The following is a 21,442-nucleotide window of genomic DNA, read 5'->3' as shown; positions in this document are numbered from 1 at the left end:
AAATATTTCAACGGGTTACTTTCTGGTGTTCTCGTGTCTACCCAACACCTAAATGGGAAGTATTGTGTCTCTTCTCGCCCATCTGATGAGAGGCATACTATGGGATGGGCATGCTACGACACAGGCCACAAGCGTCTAATGTAGCAGTTGTTCCATTGCTACGAAATAAAAACGGCGGTGGAACACTCATCTTTTAAAACAAAAAAAAAGAAGAAGAAGAAGAAAAGAAGAAGAAGAAGAAAAAGAAGAAGAAAAAGAAGAAGAAAAGGAAGAAGAAGAAGAATCCTTGGTGGTACCTCCTCCTATCTTTTGTGATTTCAGATGAGAGCGAGGTATTTTCACTACCTGATGTGTCAGCACCGTGGAATTCAACTCTCTCCACGGTAAGAAAAACTTTTGGGGGTTTGGGGATTTATATTGGACAAAGAAACAGTTTTAGGGACTAGGAGATAAGCCAAAGAAACTAGGAGATAAGCCAAAGAAAAAGTTTTGGGGAGTTGTTACCTAACTGGGTCCCGAAATAACTCATGCTGTTGGCTATTTCGGGGTACACTCAGTCTCGTAACCAATTGAGGAGCTGGTGAAACCCCTATCGAAAAAGCTCAATGTTGGTCGTTAAAGGGTTGCCATTCACAAAAAAAAAAAAAAGTTGAAACTGGGAAATCACTTCGTTCGTTCAATGAAAATCACATTAATCTCTTTCTATTTCGGCATTTACAGCACCAACCACACTGTGATAATTCCTTGTTCGGAACGGATGCTTTACTCAATGAAATCACGAGGTCCACTAACGAAATGTAAGTGTTTAGCATCCTTCTGTCTTGCCTTATCTGTTTACCATTTGGCTTTTGTACTCTAAGGCTGCGGTTAAAGTGGATCAGAAAAAAAACTAAGGTGGCGGAAGCCCAATCGAGTGACTGGGTTCCGGAACTTTATAATCGGAAGCTCGACACTATAATATAGCATTCCAACTCATTATTTTCTCAATGTAGGAGAACTAGAAAGAATTTCGCTATAAAAACTCAATTTTAAGACAACAAATCTGATTCATTGTAACCACAACTTAATGCGTGACTACCAGGGGCAACTTTTCGGGTGATTGAATAAAGACCTTTTTCAAAGAATTTCTTTCTGACATTTTTTGCGTTTTGTTCAATGACCTCTGTCTTTTGGGAGAAAAATGAGCTTTTGTTTGTATTAGCTTTGGGGCTGTTCGGGTGATGAGGGCCTTTTTTTAATGACCGGATAGGATAACCCTTCTTGCATTTGTACAAGGAAAAGTCTTTTTGAGAGGGAATTGGTAAGGTTTTTAATAGCTTTACATCCAAGTATCCGAGATACATATTTGCTTTATCAGCTTTTAGGGTGAACGATGAACGCCTTAAAGAGGAAAATTAGCACAACGTAAAAGGGAATATGAATTCAATTTTCAATATAATGCAATATTAATGTGTAATCCTTTTGTCTTCAATAGACATTATATCTTGGAAGTTCGACAAGCTTTTTAGCTTTAAGTATCCACGATACAAGTATATTTAATTGAAATAGACTTTTTAAGACCTCCTTTTAAAATCCACTATAAAACGAGATCTCCCTAAAAGCCTTACAAAAGAGTAAGGTCGCACCAATGATTGTAGGTATGCTCTCACACTAATGATATTTTTCGTTTATAGTCTTATTTCTCTTGTATTCTTTCTGTCTCTCCCTCCGTTTTCCTCTTACTTTCGCCCTTATCTCTCTCTCTCCCTCTCTTTCCCTACCATCTGCTCCCCTCCCTCCCTGTAGAGCACCAGATTTTTCCCTATCCTCTCTCTCCCCTCTCCTTCTCTGTAGAGTACCAGTGTGTTTAGTTGTTGTTTCTTTGATCTCCTTCGCCGTCCAAAGCGAATGTATTAAGCCCGCTACACTGTTACACACGCTATGACTTTCAACCTGTCAGATCGCTCTGTGTGTACGTAATATTTGCGGTAAATTTCACCGTTTACGCAAATTTCACTCGTTTAGCTCTGAAATTTTGCAAAAATACCGCGTATCTAATTCTTACATTTCAAACATACTCGTATAATTAATTGATAGCTGCAATTGTTTCAAGAATGATGATGATTTTGAAGAGGTAACTAAAGAGAATGATGGGAAATTTAATTGATGTTTACCTGCAAGATGGAGAAATCAGACGAGTACCTATTCTTACATTTCAAACATACTCGTATAATTAATTGATAGCTGCAATTGTTTCAAGAATGATGATGATTTTGAAGAGGTAACATGCATATTTAATACATACTAGCTGAAACTTCTCATTATTATTATTATTATTATTATTATTATTATCATCATCATCATGGTTTCAGAAGGGATGATGATACTTCCGGCTTGACAGTGTTGTGATGTTGAATATGAATATCTTCATTAAGCAGCTATTATTTCAGCATTTATTATTTATTTATCAAATCTGGAGGTACCTACTTACCTTTGATATTTTTTTAGGAGTACTTATGTAGAGTGTAGATGTGTATAATTACTTAGGGATGGAGTTTATACATTGTGAAAAAGATCTCAGCTTCACTGCAATTCATGATTGCAAGGTGACTGCAAGGGTTCTTTCTGCTGTACTGCTAGAAAAGCTAGATTTCCAGTACCTACATACATCGTCAACTTATGTAACTAAATAGCTTTTCATTTTCTTCTATGTTTCAGGCCAAACGACTAAGTACAAATCAATTCGCAGCAATCAAAGTTATCAAAGTTGAGCCAAGTAAGTACCGTTTCCATGTACAAGGTTCCGGGTTCAATTCCCGTAATGATTTAGGAACATTTTTTTTCCAAGTCATCATACAAAATTTCTCTTTAAGCTAGATAAAAAGGCACATAATAAAGTACGGCTTAATCCTTCAAATTATGTGCAATCGTAACTTTAATACAAATTGTTGTCCATGGTGACCATCGAACTCTGAACTTTGCGTGACAAACAAGCGCGTTACCACTGTACTAACCATGCTCCTACTTTATTTCAGACGATGATTTCCAGCTCATACAGCAGGAGATCCTTATGATGAAGGATTGCAAGCATCACAACATTATCGCATACTATGGGTCCTATTTAAGAAAGGACAAGCTTTGGATTTGTATGGAGTACTGTGGCGGAGGTAGCTTACAAGATATCTATCATAGTAAGTTAATTTATAGTTTGTAATAGCTTACAAGATATTTCCCTTGCTAAAGAAATAGCAAAGGTTGAGTGCGAAGGGCATCCACTCGTAAAATTTGTAGCCAAAACCAAATGTCAGCCCAAAGCAATCACTCTAGTTAGGGCTGATTGAGAGGCTGACGAAAAACGTCGACCTCGTCGGTACACGGGAAAGGACGAAGAAAAAGGAGAAGAAGAATAGATAATTAGGTTTATAAAGGTAGTTTTCTACCCAAACCTAACAAACAATGACAACATGAAAATGGCCATCCCGGCCAGGAATCGAATTCAGCACCTTCAAATTGAGAGTCCGTGATTTTAACTACTCAGCCACAACGGTGGGCACATAGCCAAAGGGAGTACGTTAATAAGTATCGAGTTCGCGTATCTACACATGCAACCATCTGTCGAAAGACCACGTTAGGAGACATGTCTTTGCGTAAGTACGCAATATTTGCGCTAATTTTACCGAGTTAGACCTGAAATTTTGCGCAAATATCGCGTACACAGTACACACTCACCAGTCAAAAGACCAGCAGTTTATAAGACCAAGTTGGGAGACACACCGTAACGTGTGTATCGGGTTTGAAAGACTTTAGCATCCCCTTTTCCCCACACACCTGACTAAGTGTTTCCCCCTCGTTTAGTTTCACTCAGGGAGCACGGTGTTTACCCCGACATCAGCATCCCATTTGGGAGCCCACTGTTAGTCAGAACGAAATCATACGCTTGTCCTCTTCCGCTGTCAGGTACCGCACTCTGTTCGCTCTCAAATTCATTATTTCATTCCATTTTATCTTTACTTTGAAATCATTTGTTATCTGACTTTTGAATAATCATTTTCTTAGAGTTCCATTGGATGTTAATTTCTAGCCTTACGGTATCGCACATCGCGTATTTATACGAAGAACATTTAAAAATGTAAAAAAAAAAAAAAATGTAAAAACAACCCCGAATCAGATAAAGATTCCCATGACGCTACTCGTCGGCTGTAAAGCTAGAAATGCGCATTCAATCAAACCAGAACCACACCCTTGGCCCTGGCCTTAACAGGTCGGATTATCTCGAGATCAAGCTTAATCCTGGATTGAACCCGGCTAGCGGCTATTAGATATAACTTAATCCTGGATTAATCTCTATCCCGAGATATTCTAACGTGGTAAGCCCCGCCTATTTCTTGGACTTTTTTTCTGCCGATTTTTGATCACTAGTTTTTCCTATATTCGCATAATTGTTTGCTCATTATTTCCATAGTTCCTAGTTTCGTTCAATTGTTTTTCTCCGTCATCATTTTCTTTCTCATATTTTTATTGTTTTTTTTTTTTCTTTTTTCTCCAACACACTCTTGGAATGTTTTATTTTTCTATTGTTCCATGTATTACCCTCCTGTGTTTTTATGAAAATGTTCCCTTGCTAGCTTAACACCCTAGTTCTCTTTAGAAACAATTCAAATTTTGTTAAGTTAGATAGGTTCAGGATGACTTTTCCTACCAGTAAGTATTTATTACTTACTTTAATTTGCCTCTTCCCTTCCTTTGTCCCGTACTTGTATTCGATGTCCATTGTCCAAGTCTTGCTTGGCAATGAAGACCGAAGAGTCGGATCTACCAGTGTATTTGATCAATTTATCCCTTACCCTTTTTTTGTTGTGTTTCATCCAATTTCCAAAGTTCCCCTGTGAAGAAAGTGTTTTTCTACTTCCCTCCTGTTTTGTCTACTCATGTCTACCCTTTTATGTTAGGTACATATGTTTGATCCAGTATCCAAATTTTCCTTGTGAAAAAAGTGTCTTGCTATACCTCCCTCCTGAGCTACCTTGCTTCTTTGTTCCTTTTTTTTTGTAGTTTGCTTTATCAGTTATTTTACTCTCATTTCTTCGATTTATTTGATTGTCAAATGTTGTATCTATTTGAATCTCCCTATTTCTATAATTTCATTGCTAGACATAAAAAAAAGATGAATTTTATTTCTCCTTCGTTGCTTTTCGATTATAATATTGAGGCTTTGATTTCATATTATACTATTGTCTGCCCTATTTCTACTGTCGCCTAGGACCAGTCTGATAATATTGATGGAATAGTGTATCAAGATTGCATAGAAAAGTTGCTTACAATGGATTTTATGTTAATTTTTTTATGTACCTAGATTTTTTTATTTTTTTTTTTTTACCAAGCAAAAAAACTATTATTTCTGTACATGGTTTTGTTGTGTGGCACTTAATTTAAGGCATGGTAAATTTTGTAACGTTTGGGCATGAGTTCGTTGCATTTTGCACCAGTATTTAGTATTCTTGATCTTGGTACCTGTTCACCTTTCTTTTTCTCGGTTATTTTCAACCCTTTTCTCCTCTGTTTCTCCACTCTCTTGTTTATATCTCTTTCCTACACTCCTTTCTCTTTATTTAGTCTCGTTTAAAATATTTTATTAATTTTCATTATTTTTGCCTGTAAAATTGTAAAAAGATTTCCTATTCGGGTCCTCTACCAAAGTAAAATGGGGGAATAGAGTTCTGGATTTTTGATGAAATTTCAAAGTGATGAGATCATCAGATTATTTCTTTGAGTATGTAGGGCCCAAATTGGTCTGTTTATAACACAGATTCACACAGTGTATATTTTGCTTAGGTAAATATCTCATACAGTCAGTGAGCAGGATAAACATGATCCTTGATATACACTACAGGGGTGGATGTGAAGTGTAATACTTCAAATACAGTATTAGATTCATGCATTAAGCCAAACGTGAAGAGACATTTGCGGACAAGCGAAAAAAGAACATACAATGATGAAGGAAACATAAAGAAAATAAGAGCCTGAAGAACAGGAACAGAGGGATTACGGGAAAAATACATTTCGGAACAGGACGTAAACCCCAAGACCCTATAGCACCATCCTAGCCTGGTAATACATTCGCTTTTATTTCTGTGATATTATTTCCTATCTAAAAAAAGGTAGGTTCACAACATAAAAACATAGTCCTGCTGTTAAGAATTAGCTGTTAGATAATACAACTCGGAATATTGCATATCCGTATTGTATTATTGTACATCTCTTCTATTGCTGCACTCATACATAACCTCTGCTTTCTTTTAATAACTTGAACGTCACCTATGTTGTGCGGAATAACATTATTGCAATCCTGTGCTCAGCACTTGCTCAACTGCAAAGGATATCCTTATATTTGTTCATAAATACGGGTGTTAATGTTTGAACAATGGTAATGCTCTCAAGGCAATGAACAATGGTAGAGCGCAGGATTTGAGTCACAATCTGGGTTATGCAGATTTTGCAAATTCTCTATTAAAGAATGGGTGTGTACCGAGTTAGGGTGGCATTCTCAAGGCAATGAACAATGGTAGAGCGCAGGATTTGAGTCACAGTCTGGGTTATGCAGATTTTGCAAATTCTCTATTAAAGAATGGGCGTGTACCGAGTTAGGGTGGCACATAATAAGGGAGAGGTGTCAGGTGATAATATTCAAGGCAGGAATTGTTTCAAGGGATGATATCGAAGACTGTGATTGAAACTTTGAATTTGAACCCATAAAAAATTACCCAATTTAAGTTGTGACTCAATTTCTTAGCGGTCCATAATGAACAAAAGTGGTAAAGATCATTTGAGAAGTATAGGCCTTCTTTATCATTTCAGGAACAAGACTTCTTGTTTCAACCTAGAACTAGACAGTAAAATCAAATCAGAATAGACCGGCGAAATACATTAGGGCTTCGTTATCTTGGGTCCTTCTCAGGATTTTATCCAAACACAGAATTTCCTATTATAAAGTGATTTTTTATCTTCCTGTTTTGGGTGGGTGGCAGAACAAACAACACAAAACATCCGTCAAAGACAAGAAGACATCATTATCAGGACCTCACCCAATTCAAGCAAGAGTTCTCATAGAGAGTGGTAGACTGGATTCCATCAGATTGACAGATCCACCCTCTGAATCTCTTTCAATAAAGTACACGACTTCTTCCAATTCTCCTGGCTCTGGGTGGCAGAACAAACAACACAAAACATCCGTCAAAGACAAGAAGACATCATTATCAGGACCTCACCCAATTCAAGCAAGAGTTCTCATAGGGAGTGGTAGACTGGGTTCCATCAGATTGACAGATCCACCCTCTGAATCTCTTTCAATAAAGTACACGACTTCTTCCAATTCTCCTGGCTCTGGAGACATTGATAATGTGAATTCATTGTCAAACCTCTTCAGTCCTTGAGGATTCCGAGAAATGGTGGGATTATTGAAATACAGAGGGAGGGATGAATCATTTAGTAGTATTTTATGTAAATAATAATAGAAATGGATAATCTCCAACTCAATTATAAGAATCAGACTTGACTTGAGAACATTTTATGAAGATTATAATAAATACGAAAATTAAAGCATTGGCTGCATTGGGCATAAAAAATACAGTGCTCTGGTAACAGGATTACTGCTCCTCAACTTGGAATATTGAGAATAGATACCTCTGGCAAACATAAACAGACATTATAGACATTAAAAAACATAATCATTTACACTATAATATCTAAAACTATAAAAAATAACAAATTAAAAATGCTAGAGATTTTTTAAATTGCCTGAATTTCTAAAAATAAATAGGTACTCACTATTCAACCAATAAAAAAAGTAGTAAAAAAGGTACCCGCTACCGACAAAATTAACTAGCACTTGAACTGATTGCAGTAATCAATTGAGCAAAAACGGTAAAACCAACACGAATAATCAATACATCGAACCATTTGGAAGAGAAACTCTCGATTGCACGGATTAAGTGATAGTAAGACCTCATTCACTACGGATTAAAAAATAATTACATATGTAGATAGAACATTTAAAGTATATGAGATCAACTCAAAACACCGCCAACTAACCAAAACACTAAACGATAGAACCAGACGTTTAAAAAATAATAATAAATAACTATTTAGATTTACCTACATCGATTGATGTGTGATCCCCCCCCCCCCCTCCCTTTCGCTCCTCCACTCTGAGTTTTCATGTAGTTGTCCTTTTCTTATTTGTAGATGTGTTGTAGATTTCATTGATCTTTGAATAATAATGCCTTCCAAGAACTTTCTTTATTAGACTTGTCCCTTTTTGCCAAGAAGGAAAAATACCCTATTTTTCCAAAGACGGAAAATACATGATAGTGAAAATTCGACAGCTAGAAACTAGGAATAGAAAAATAGGAACATAAGGTTTTAAGCACTACTTTAGTAACTTGAAATGTTAATAATTACCGCAAAGAGCAAAATATGACTTGTTGAATACGAATAGCAAAAATACATGATAGTGAAAATTCGACAGCTAGAAACTAGGAATAGAAAAATAGGAACATAAGGTTTTAAGCACTACTTTAGTAACTTGCAATGTTAATAATTACCGTAAAGAGCAAAATATGACTTGTTGAATACGAATAGCTTACAGGCGGGATTTTATTGAAAATCCAAGTCAATCCAATTAAAACACTCCTAACTTTTATTACAGGAGTTTATTGCAGTATATTGACGAAGAATTGGTGAGGAGGTATGTAGTTCGAGTCCCGGGAGTGACATAGATTTTTTACCCTCTCTCCTCTTTCCCCTTTTTGGCTGATGGTCACTGAATTAATGTTAAGCTGAGGATTTTTAGCCTTTTTAAATCATATACTTCATTAAAACACTCCTAACTTTTATTACAGGAGTTTATTGCAGTATATTGACGAAGAATTGGTGAGGAGGTATGTAGTTCGAGTCCCGGGCGTGACATAGATTTTTTACCCTCTCTCCTCTTTCCCCTTTTTGGCTGATGGTCACTGAATTAATGTTAAGCTGAGGATTTTTAGCCTCTTTAAATCATATACTTTTTTTTTGGCTTGCCTAGAATTCCTTACTTGTTGGATTGCACAATGTTCTAACAATCTAACCAATCTGTGTCTGTGTATTTGTGTTCTTGTACAAAAATAAAACCAAGATGGCCGCCGTTCTACTAATGACTAACCCTCACTTTGCGATCTTGTGGTTGAATTTTTAAGTAAATCATTTTTCTTCGGTCTTTTTGTCAGTGATGGACGAAAAATAGTTTTGTAAATAGTTCTCGTAAAATGAAAGGGAATAGCTCAACCAATATCTACTAAGAATAGTTCGCTTACTTCATAACTGTAGAAAATATCCCAGCTTGTCTTTGAATCCCTTATTTATATATATATAAAATAATTAGCCTTACAAAATGGGTAGACAATGTAGGTACTGTAGATAGACATTCTAAACATCACTAACATTCATACTTACTGTTACTACTGACTGTTACTGAAAAATATTTATCAAAAAAAAAAAAAAAAAAAAAAAAAAAAAAAAGCTGTAGGAAAAAAATTTTTTTTTTTTCATGGTAAAAAATTTTAAAAAAAAAAAAAAAAAAAAAAAAAAAAAAAACAGGCAGCTGTAGGTAATAATATTATTCTGTATCATGGTATCTTGAATGACCTAAATTGCTTGAACTGTTCAGAAATAATATTTTTCATTTTTATTTCCGTACATTTTCACCTTCATTTCTAGTGCTTATTTTTCAAAATTTTAAACAAAATTTAAAAATCTATATTCTGCATTTCCTTTGCATTTTGTGTTGGCTTGCACTAGGGCCCTTTCCACAGCTCTGTTTATTCCAATTTTACATATTTGCACCAATATCACGCACAATGTACACGAATTTGTTCCCACAGGTTTAGCCCAGACAAAATTAGCCCTATTCAAAGGAGCTTCTTTGCACTTAAATGACATTTAAAAGAAATGATCTTGTAAAAAAAAAGGTATTGAAAATTTGAAATGTTTTTGTGAAGTATTGGAACAGGAAATCAACAAATTAATGACTTAGTATGAAAATAAGAAGTAATAATAAAACCTGTTGTTTTAATGTTATGTATAGTGCTCTCTTTAGATTAAACTTTGGAGGTAACATTACTTTCCTTCCTATAGGATAAGGAAAGTAAAAGTTTGTACTTGAACTTTTTTATTGTTGATATAGGTAGATATTGGCACTATTTCAACAAATTGGGACATATTAGGAAAAGTAAAGCAATAAAGTATGTAGATAAAAGTAAAGTAAACTGTATTCTCTCACGTTTGTCACTCTTCTGTCCTGTTGTTTGTTCAGAAACACACCGTCGTGTTTGTCCAATGCACGTCTTGGTACTGAAGAGGAAGATGAGGATGACTTTTCCTACCAGTAAGTATTTATTACTTACTTTAATTTGCCTCTTCCCTTCCTTTGTCCCGTACTTGTATTCGATGTCCAAGTCTTGCTTGGCAATGAAGACCGAAGAGTCGGATCTACCAGTGTATTTGATCAATTTATCCCCTACCCTTTTTTTGTTATGTTTCATCCAATTTCCAAAGTTCCCCCGTGAAAAAAGTGTTTTTCTACTTCCCTCCTGTTTTGTCTACTCATGTCTACCCTTTTATGTTAGGTACATATGTTGGATCTCACATCCTGGTTTATGTCGGATGAAAGTCTGGATGATGGTACTGGTGAGTTGTTTTGATGGTCTTCCTTAGTTACGTTTCCTGTCGCTTGGCAATAAAAATCGTGTCGTGTGCAGTGGAAACACTCATTTAAATTACTTTGCCTACAGGACATTCGGGGGAAAAAAATCGTGTAAAACTCATGACAAGTGGGAACCGACCTTTAGGGCTACATTTCCTGAGAACCACTTGGAATGTGAAAAAAAGCTGATACACCTGTGTCCTCATTTTTAGGGGGACCAATTTTTATCTACCTAAATCCCCTTTACTGATGAGATATTCATTCCTCAGCAAATTTGGGTCGGGGTTGTGCTATTTTTTGTTATAAAGTTGCGACCCCTCGCGAATCATTAGGGCCGATCTCAGTGAAAAAGGAGAAGGGACAAACAGCCCCATATAAATTTTGTAGTTCCAATAATTATGACCTTTTTAGTTCCAATAATTATGACCTCTGTAGTTCCAATAATTATGACCTTTGTAGTTCCAATAATTATGACCTTTGTAATTCAAATTCTTCATCTCATTGATCTCTATTGTGTTTCAGCTACAATGGTACCTCGTAGGGAGAACCTGAACATAATCAATGTAACTCAACTCGACAAAGATTCCATTCTAGTCTGCTATGGCAGTAAGTATTCAGCTGTCCGGTGTTGTGTTATTATTATTTTTTTTTTTTTTTTTGTCATGTAATCACTTTTATTTAGAGTCGAGTGGATTGGAACCAATCACATGCCTTCAAGCACAATCCATTTACCAAGAGTCTAAGTTTACCCTGTCCTTGGAATCAATTTAATTTTTTAATTTGACTATCCAAGATCGACATATTTTCTGCGTTTTCCTAAAGCTGGTTTTTCCTAGTTGATTCCTTTCTGTGTAATGCTGTTCTAATCTGGATTGAACTTAGAAAGAAAGAGATTTAAGAGGTTTTATTTCTATATAAGAGGGAGGTACAGGAGGGGTGTCGGATATGATGTCTGGATCACCTGGGAAGTCAATTGGAGCAAATTACCAGTAGTTCAGTAAACTGCATAAGAGGTTGATCACTTTTCTAATCAATGTTGTCTTTTGTTTCAGACGTAGTCCAAATAGTAAATCCTCAAGGAAGACTGAGGCCTCCTAGTAAAAAACAAATATCCGAAATTCAGTTCGATTTTCAAATAGAATCCATAGGTAAGCATCGTTACTGAGCCTTTGGTATACCTTTTTTGAACCTTGCTAAAGTAATGCCTCAGCCTTGGAGTAGGAAATTTCAAATAGGGGAGCCAGTTAGAGGGTAGCGCGTCTGCCTTGTAAGCGCTAGGTCGCGGACTTTATCCTGAGCAGATAAGGTTCGTTCTCGGAACGGCTGGCCTCCTATCCTGTCTTCCTTCTATCTTCGCTTTCGGGACGATAAAACCTTGGCGGTTACAGTTCTCTTTTTCAAACTTCTTTGAAAAAAAAAAATCAAATGACTTTATCGTAAACAGATAAGGTTTGTTCTCGGAACGGCTGGCTTTCTCCTATCCTCTCTTCGCTTTCGGGACGATATAAGCTCCCTCTGTCATATATCTGGAGGAAAAAAAAAAAACTAAAATAGATATCTCTTTGCTTGTGATTCCAGTATGTTTACCTGATAGTGTTCTAGCGTTTCACAAGAACGGAATGCAAGGCAGAAGTTTGAAGAATGGAGAGGTCACACAAGAGATAGTTATTTTGCTTAAACTATGTGCTTCCTCTATCGTTTCAGAGCAACGCTACCTCTAGGCGACTCTAGTCACAATCACAACGCTTACAACGGAAGTCTAACAGGTGAGCTTTAAAGTCATTTTACGTACTGATTTGATTTTGAATGTGTAAAATCTTGGTATACCTATACACATGATTATTTAACAAATCTCTCTGTCTTAATGGATACTTACTTAATTTCCGTGTCCGCAAATGGATACCTACCATAAGTGAAAATGTAAACAATTTGTATGAACGCCTGGTATTTAATTGAATTATGCAATGTGGAAAACATAGAGCGTGACTTGTGCTGATTCTTTCCCAAAAATGAAAGAAACCGATTCATTTTTTCATCCCCACTACCGGAAAACCTTATTGTCAATGTATTAATTTCAGGGGTGGATAACGAATAACAGTACATTTTAATTTCAGGGGTGGATAAACAGTATAATATTTTAATTTCAGGGGCGGATGGATCACCGCGTCGACACAGTTCAGTGGATGAAATCCTTCAGCTCAGCGATGGCATGTCCTTGGATCTGAATCTGAACCTAGGAGCTGGGTCCCGACAGAGATCATTCAGTGATAGCAAGTCTAGTGATAAGGGCACACTCACCCATAGTAGTAGCAGTACGAATGGTGAGTTGGGTGGAAATTACTACATTTATGATAGTGTTGAACTTTTTTTTTATATACCTATAATATTTTTCATTTTATTTTATTTGTAGGTACAATTTATAAACAGAGCTTGTTCCTAGTTGTGCATTTGGAAAGCGGTAAACCTCATATAGCCAGCCTAGTTTGCTTGGTTAGTAGCCCTAGGCCGCGGGTTCGATTCCCGCTCTGGGGCGGATTTTATCCTGATGGAATAATGTTCATTCTCGGAACACCAGGCTTTTTCCTATCCTGTCTTCCTTCTCCCTTCGATTTCGGGACGATGAGACCTTAGAAATAAATGTTTTCTCTAGGTATAAAAAAAAATAAAATATTCCGATCATAATGAGTTAATGAGTTTATTTAAATTGACTTCCCAGGTGATCCAGATATCATATCCGACACCCCTCCTGTACCTCCCCGTAGACGAGACAGGAGGCGACACACCCCACCCCGGCCCGTCAGTAATGGACTACCTCCTACACCTAAAGTACATATGGGAGCTTGCTTCTCCAAGGTAAAGTATTTTTCTTCCCATAAAATGAGTAAGTAATATCACTCTGTTAAATGAGTGAATTTATTGGAGAAAAAACATTTCTTTAGGATTGAGAAATAATTACAAAACAGGTATTTAGTAATGCTGTCATACTCACAAAAGTTGGAAAGAGCCTCTTGTACTTCAACTTTACCACACATAAAGAATGATTTATTTAGATATTCACCCTGAAAATAAAAAGAGCAGGGACGGCGGTTTAAAAATTGGAGACTTTTGATTTTTTTTCTTTTTGTTGAATTGAAATTCTAACTGCCCTGAATGTTTTGCACTTGTATTTATTTTTGAACGATGTTGCCCCCTAGGTATTCAACGGCTGTCCGCTCCGCATTCACTGTACAGCTAGTTGGGTACATCCAGACACGAGGGATCAGCACATTCTAATCGGAGCAGAAGAGGGGATCTATAATCTAAATCTGAACGAATTGCATGAAACTGTGCTGGATCAGTTGTATGCACGACGCACCATTTGGCTCTATGTCATCAAAGATGTGCTCATATCTCTATGAACGAATTGCATGAAACTGTGCTGGATCAGTTGTATGCACGACGCACCATTTGGCTCTATGTCATCAAAGATGTGCTCATATCTCTGAGAGATAGTTGACAAGAGCCGTGTCTATAGGTTGTTAGGATCAGACAAGTAAGTTTTCGTATGTCTATCTTTGATGTCAATCTGAATTTAAACTTGGTTCAAGTTTAACTCCTCGATTCCCAGCCTAGTTAACTCGGTAGGTATAGAGCGTCTGCCTCGTAAGCGCTAGGTTGCGGGTTCGATTCCCGCCCGGGGCGGATTTTTATCCGGAACGGATAATTTTCGTTCTCTCGGAACTCCTGACTTCCTTCTCTCTTCGATTTCGGGATTTTCGGGACGATAAGACCTTAGCATTACAGTTCCCTCTGTCAAACCTCTTAAAATAATAATAATAAAAAAAATTGCTTAAAGCCATGAACGTTGCTATGAGTTTGCATACTTCTTTCAGTGCTTTCTAATTCCAAAGATCAGATAATTATTTATGTGGTTTGATCTCAATTGAGCTCCTAAGTTACAACCTTTCTGTGTCCTTTTGGCAAGCATCATAGAGATGTCAGTTGTGATGTTTTGAACAAATATATATTCACGTGATCTATTATTTTTACAGGGTGGTACTCTTAGAGTCTCACTTGTTGTGTCGGCCCCATGGTACTCTGCCCAGTGAGGAGGGTGCCGACCTCTACATGGTAGCTGGACATGAAGCTAGCTACTAGACACCACTGGTGTGAAGCTGGCAACAAGGCTGTACGGCTGTGAAGTTCACAACAAGCTGAGGAAGCACTGTACGTGATCTATTATTTTTACAGGGTGGTACTCTTAGAGTCTCACTTGTTGTGTCGGCCCCATGGTACTCTGCCCAGTGAGGAGGGTGCTGACCTCTACATGGTAGCTGGACATGAAGCTAGCTACTAGACAGCACTGGCATATCTCTATCAGGTAAGTTCAGGTTTATAACTTCTTTCATTAACAAAGTTTCGTCAGTAAATGGTTTCTTCTAATTGAATTGATCCCAAGGGCAAATATGGCCCTGCTATCTGGGTAATTCCGTGTGCTGGCTTTTCCCGGCCACTTTCTCACCAAATCTTTCTTCCTCCAGGCAAGACCACACCTCAGCTCTACCGTCACGATCTCCTAGCCCTGCATAGCAAACAGTCTCACCGGTTCACACTGCACATGAACAAAATCCCCGAGCGTCTGGTCCCGCGCAAGTTCGCGCTCACCACCAAAGTCCCGGACACCAAGGGCTGCACCAAGTGCTGTGTGGGACGGAACCCGTACAATGGGTACAAGTACCTGTGCGGCGCTATGCCCACCGGGATATTCCTCATGCAGTGGTACGACCCGCTCAACAAGTTTATGCACCTTAAGGTAAGTGCAATTTCAAGAGAGAGAGAAAGAAAGAGATGGAGGGAGAGAGAGAGAAGGGGGGAAGGTCTGCAAAAGTTTGTCGGCTGCACAGGTCTCCTGTGTGACCTCAAGAGTCCAGCCTTTCAATCACCACTGGAGTGTAAATGACTTGGATGTTGAATTTTTTGTGTGGTTGGTTCGGTAGTAAATAGGTGATGTTACTGGGACTGTTGTTGATGGGTGAGATTTTGCTTTGAGGACTACGGTTGGACTATTGTTTTTGACAAGTGTTTATAAAGTTTTTTTTTTTTTCTCGGGATGTGTTTCTCGAGAACCGCTTAGAATACCAAATACATAACGCCAAAGCACCCATGTCCTCAACTTCATATTATTAGTCATAAAGCCGCAGCTCCGGCCTTCCCTTGTGACCGCAACTTTGAAATCTCAAATGAGAATCCCCTGCTTGTGACACATCAAATCAAAAGCGACGTATTATTTTGGTGAAAGTTTGAGCGCTATCCGACAACTAGGGCCGGAGGTATGGACTTTTCAAAATTGATCGAAATAATAATCTTAAGTTCAGCTACGTTGTGCGTGTTGTCTGCACGGATGACCCTTTAGAACAAACGTAGGCAAGGTGGCATAGAGCCTGCTGAGACCTTGAGAGTTGGAAAAGAGGTTGCCCCTTGTGCTTTTCTAGTAAACAAGCTGGGTCCGTCCCTCCGGGAATTATTTAGCCCGTAGTTTATTCGATCAGTTACACCTTGATAAATATTACGACTTGACTTCGATTCGAAGCACCAACCTCCAGATCCGAAGTCCACTGCGGTAATCACTACACTACAAGATTGATTCAATGTTATTATAATCTATGTCATTTCATCGCTTACGAGCATAGTATACGAACATGTGTAGAACCGTCAGTAATTGAAGACTGGACCTACCAAGTCGAACTCTCGCCTGCGTGGTGTAGTGATCAAGATGCTTGCCTGGTAAATAGAAGGGCGCGGGTTCGATCCCATCCGAGACATGTAATTTTATCTTCCTTTATTTGAGAAATCGACCTCACAATAATGGAGCTTTAAAGGGTGAGGTGGTAAAGAACCTCGCCTAGTGGTTACCTTCCACTCAAGAGTATTATTATCCTAGGTGAGATTTTAATCTAAGATCAAGCTATACCTATCTCAATCAAGGATTTAACTCAATCCCCAGTTAAATCGACTTGTTAAACCCCGTCCTAATTCAGATACATTCCAGTGTCCCTTTTAATTCCCTACATCCCTTACGTCCATTGCCCCTAGTGACCCCATCTCATGAAGTCTACTGAGGTATGTCTTAGATAGAGTACAAGAGAATCGGATATTGGAGTCCGCTCACAGATTTATCGTAAGAAAAGTACTCCTCATTTACATACTCGTATGTACTCACTCGTATTACTTTGACCATATGTAAATGTTTTCTTGTAAAGGAGTGTAAAACGAAAAGTTGGTGTAAAAACACGGTGGCGAGCGCAGTGACCACTACGCCATGGGAGCTGACTCTATTCTATTTTGTTTCTCTATGTTCCAGTCATTAGAATGTTCGCTCACATTCCCGCTGTCAGTATTCGAGATGGTGATAACGCCGGAGTTAGAGTACCCCATGTTGTGTGTCGGGGTGAAACAGGGGTACGACGAGAGAACAAGGTTAAGACTCGATCTGATCAATGTGAACACGGGCACATCCTGGTTTATGTCGGATGAAAGTCTGGATGATGGTACTGGTGAGTTGTTTTGATGGTCTTCCTTAGTTACGTTTCCTGTCGCTCGGCAATAAAAATCGTGTCGTGTGCAGTGGAAACACTCATTTAAATTACTTTGCCTACAGGACATTCGGAAAAAAAATCGTGTAAATAATTATGACATTTGTAGTTCCAATAATTATGACCTTTTTAGTTCCAATAATTATGACCTCTGTAGTTCGAATAATTATGACCTCTGTAGTTCAAATAATTATGACCTCTGTAGTTCAAATAATTATGACCTCTGTAGTTCCAATAATTATGACCTCTGTAGTTCCAATAATTATGACCTTTGTAGTTCCAATAATTATGACCTTTGTAATTCCAAACACGGTGTTCCGTAAATGATTGTTGAATCGAAATTTACAAATTAGTCAAATGCCCTCTCCCCCCAAAAATGTGAACATATTTTTGTTTTTACTCTCCATTTCCTCCGTATACTATAAGGTTTTGTTCTTTTTTCGTTTTAAGAAATGACCTGTATGGTATCTCTCTTGAAAATAGCAGTCTCAGGTGGTGGTTATGTGCAAGGTTAGGCTTGAAGAATATAAAAAGTATACAAAAAGTCGATTTTTCAAGCCTAGCCTTAAGTCTGTGCACAACTACCATCTCAAGTTTCGTTATCAAGCGAAATTGTGGACGATGCATTTGTATTTTGTAGCCCAAATTTATTTTCTTTTTGTATTGTAATTCTTACCAAAAAATGACACTAGTTTTACCTAGTTTATTTTGTTATTGTTTTTCCCTCCTCCCCTCTGAAAATTGTTAGTTCAAAAAAACATAGGAAATTATTGTGACCTCTTGAATATTGTAATGTTTTTTCTACAAAGATTGCTAGCCAAATTATGAAGACTCAATAATACCTTCAGTTTAGCATTGTAGCATTCAGTTGTGATATCAATTATTTATTGATTAATATCACAATGCTACAACTCAAAGTTAAAAAGAATCAAACTTAAGTTTGAATTAAGAGACGGAAAAAGAAGATTAGGTGTAAAAAAAAACTTTTTGTCCGAAACTTTATTCTTCTTCTTTTATACTACAAGGAAAGTTCAGATATTCTTCTGAACGTCGAACGTTTCGAGGAAAATGACTTCACGTGATTTTGTTGTTAGTTTTAATTTATTCTTTAATGTTTTATTGAATTTCCAAAAATTGAAATTGTACTAGGTATTATTATATTAATTTATCATTATTACAGAAAAAAAAAGCTCAAAAACTTGAAAATAAATTATAGACAAAAAAGTGTTTCTCTTATTTTGTTTTCCAGATTCGCAGAGAACTTAGAATTGTCGTCCGCCGATCTTAGAATTATTGATACAAAGATCTTCAAAGTTATATTAGAATCAATCAAGGAGTTATTCAGACAAGTTAAATCTTCAGAGTTCTACAAATGAAAAGCATTAGAATCAATCAAGAAGTTAGTCAGATCAAAGTTCTACAAAAGTATGACAAGCTTGAGAATCAATCAAGACGTTATTCAGACGAGCTAGATCTTTAGAGTTCGAAATATGACCATCTTTAGAATAATCAGAAGCTTTAAAATTAATCAAGACATTATTCATACAAGTTAGATCTTCAGAATTCGATATGTGACAAACTTTACAATCAATCAACAAATGAGTTAGATCTTCAAAGTTCTACATGTCACGAGATTAAGAATCAATCAAAAAGTTAGAGACTTAGAATCAATCAATAAGTCATTCAGACATCAAAATAAAATAATGTTGTACAAGTCTGTTAGACGTCAGTAATATGAGTTTGAACGTTGAAGTAAATTGGATAATTTAATCCGAGATGGCAGAGAACTAGGTTATCCCAAGAAAGCTGATATCTACTCAAAGTCAGGTAATGTATTCAATAGTGAAGAATAAGGAAATACTCCAATATTCTATTACCGGTTTTATTAGCTGAGGGAAATATTACCGGTAAAAATGTTCATTCCCTATTTTTACTTTGTATTACTGAACTATAGCGAATAGCGAAGCTATACTTCAGTAATACATTAATGAGAAAGTATTTCAATCGGTCCAAAAAAAAAAAAAAAAAAATATCAATATTTCCAAGGGAAAGGGATAATCTGGTGAAATTTTGGATAGAAATTTTCAAAATTCAAAAACAGAGCATACCCATTGTTTGTGAAGTAGGAATATCGGGAATATGAAGGGCCATTTATTGTTATTGTATTTTAGGTACCTCATTTTTTCATTTCTATTTTTTCAACACCGGTCACGCATGCCCAGTATAACTTACCTACTTTTCCCATTCGCAGGATGAACATGTAGCCAAGCAAAGCGCTTCTGATTCTTTACAGATAGAAAATGATTCACTGACAAAAAAGTAGTAGAAGTTGTTTCTGGATATCATTAATAGTGTAAGAAGAGAAAATTAAAAACAAAACAGTCTGAGAATGATGTCTGTAAGATCAGGTTGGAAGCATTAGAGGTAAGTGTATGAAGGACATTAGGGAGTACGGACTACGTGTGACGTTATTTTGACACACACATTTGAATGTGTGTTACTTGAAGGCCTATGTTTATGTCCAAATTTCAATCCTAGAGCGACATGAATGTATGTAGCTCAATTCCCGTTTAATCTAATCTTATTGTAGTGACCAAGGGTTTTGTACCTGCTCATTAAAAATAACAATAATAACTAAGAAAGAAAGACATAATAATCCTCGGGAGCTTGTTTTCTCCGTCCAATGTGCGGGCTGGGTCGAATCTATTTGTGTCTACGAGGTATCCCCAACCTCCCCCGTTCCTAATCCCCCTCCCCCTACACCTCAACCCCCCTCCCCTCTCCCTCTACACCTCCACTCCACCCCCTCCCCTCTATACCTTCATCCCACCTCCCCTCCCTCTATATCTCCGTCGCGGCGTTTAATCTCGAGAAACCAAAACACGGAGATATTTTCGGACGTCGAAAACCAACACACGTGAGAACGGGTGCCAAGAAGTTAACATCTCGCGCTGTGTTATTCCGTGCTCTCGTGAGCGGGGACCAGTTCCGATAATATTTCGCGAGTTATTTCTCCCCGTTTTCTTTTGTTATTTGATACGAGTTTTGTTGAAATTTTAGGAAGTTTTGTGTGTTTTCCATGTGTAAGGAAATTTGACGAAAATTGTTTCTTTATAAGATGTTTTTTTTTTTTTTTTAGTTTTGTGTTTTTCCTATGTGTAAGAAATTTTGCAAAAATTTTTTTTTTTTAAATTTTTTTTTTTTTTTTTTTTTTTTTTTTTTTTAATTTCCTTACTGTAGATAGGTAACTAGGGACCGGATTGTAGATATTTATATTTAGGTACCTACCCGTTTGTTAATGCCTCTCCTATGGGTATTTATTCAAGGAAAAAAATCAAGGTTTCCTTTTAATTTTTTAGTTAGGTGGGTTTAACGATCGGGCCTATACCTATTTTACTTGTATTAAATGGTAGTTTCCGGGACGTTTCATTGGTACGATAAATAATCCTTAAGTTACATACTGATAGCCCGATTATCTTTTATCTAATTTTACGTGTAAACTTCCAAAAATGTGGTGCTGGGCTTTCACATTTTAAAGTCAAATAAGCATGTATGATAGCTTTCCTATTTGATCATCTATTTCTGTTTAGCACAATTTTCTTAGCGACAATGTTATAACGAAATTTGACACAACGAATCGAATCGTGATTTTCGATTGGAATCAAATAATTTGTTTGATCATCATTTTTATACTCATTTTCATAACGATCTTAATCAAATAAATTTTAATAAACGTCATTAAAGTTCTACAAATGAAAATATTTGCCGAGTGATCCAGTGATTTCGATTGGGTAAATTTTAATTTGAAGTTTCATGTGGTAGTGTGTTCTGTGAGGTGAAAGGAAAATGGCGGACGGTGATGGAGGTTCGGAGCAGGATGATGTTTCATTTCTGCGGACGGTAAGTCCAATTTGGATCAAATTCTCAAGGCTGATTTTCTCCAGGCCAAAACGGCACACTTTTTCAACCAATGAGAGAATACAGGGGACCGGCAATTTTTTCCCCCGTTTAGACAGGTTCGACAGTATTTTGAATACGAACAAAAAAAACTCTACTGTGATTGGTTGAAAAAGTGTCGGTCAGTACCGTGTTAGCCTAGTTTCATCGCCGTTTTTATTTCGTAGCAATGAACATCTGCTACATTGAACTTCATTGG

General features: G+C 37.0%; 2 protein-coding genes and 1 long non-coding RNA gene across 3 annotated transcripts in view; all 3 read left to right on the top strand.

The window, feature by feature from the left end:
* The first annotated feature begins 320 nt into the window (after nucleotides 1-320).
* LOC103511158 (mitogen-activated protein kinase kinase kinase kinase 5-like) lies at nucleotides 321-17,296 on the top strand. The gene is made up of 11 exons (XM_026825006.1): nucleotides 321-383; nucleotides 721-797; nucleotides 3,835-3,936; nucleotides 8,684-8,722; nucleotides 10,325-10,396; nucleotides 12,419-12,480; nucleotides 12,862-13,035; nucleotides 13,431-13,567; nucleotides 13,909-14,110; nucleotides 15,232-15,506; nucleotides 17,055-17,296. The coding sequence occupies exons 7-11, from the start codon at nucleotides 12,924-12,926 to the stop codon at nucleotides 17,259-17,261; spliced, it is 933 nt and encodes a 310-aa protein (XP_026680807.1). The 5' UTR covers nucleotides 321-383; nucleotides 721-797; nucleotides 3,835-3,936; nucleotides 8,684-8,722; nucleotides 10,325-10,396; nucleotides 12,419-12,480; nucleotides 12,862-12,923; the 3' UTR covers nucleotides 17,262-17,296.
* LOC113468249 lies at nucleotides 14,196-14,830 on the top strand. The gene is made up of 2 exons (XR_003392078.1): nucleotides 14,196-14,246; nucleotides 14,746-14,830. It is a non-coding gene; the product is annotated as an uncharacterized LOC113468249 (long non-coding RNA).
* A 2,894-nt stretch (nucleotides 17,297-20,190) lies between the features above and the next one.
* The window catches only part of LOC103511157 (ryanodine receptor-like), a 96,026-nt gene continuing 94,774 nt past the window's right edge, over nucleotides 20,191-21,442 (top strand). Inside the window, 2 exon segments of the mRNA XM_017444878.2 lie at nucleotides 20,191-20,369; nucleotides 20,877-21,186. Coding sequence (XP_017300367.1) covers nucleotides 21,133-21,186 — 54 coding nt within the window. The 5' untranslated portion in view covers nucleotides 20,191-20,369; nucleotides 20,877-21,132.

The sequence above is a fragment of the Diaphorina citri genome, unplaced genomic scaffold (assembly GCF_000475195.1).
Source record: "Diaphorina citri unplaced genomic scaffold, Diaci psyllid genome assembly version 1.1 scaffold681, whole genome shotgun sequence".
Taxonomy (NCBI): Eukaryota; Metazoa; Arthropoda; class Insecta; order Hemiptera; family Psyllidae; genus Diaphorina; species Diaphorina citri.
Note: the sequence above shows the minus strand (reverse complement) of the source record. Positions and strands in the feature narration are given on the sequence as shown.

Bases quoted from the DNA above. Each gene is read 5' to 3' on its own strand.
- LOC103511158 (XM_026825006.1), top strand. From the start codon at position 12,924: ATGTCCTTGGATCTGAATCTGAACCTAGGAGCTGGGTCCCGACAGAGA. The intron at 14,111-15,231 runs GAACGAATTGCA...TCTTTCTTCCTC, and splicing joins AGATGTGCTCATATCTCTAT to CAGGCAAGACCACACCTCAG. The intron at 15,507-17,054 runs GTAAGTGCAATT...TCTATGTTCCAG, and splicing joins ACAAGTTTATGCACCTTAAG to TCATTAGAATGTTCGCTCAC.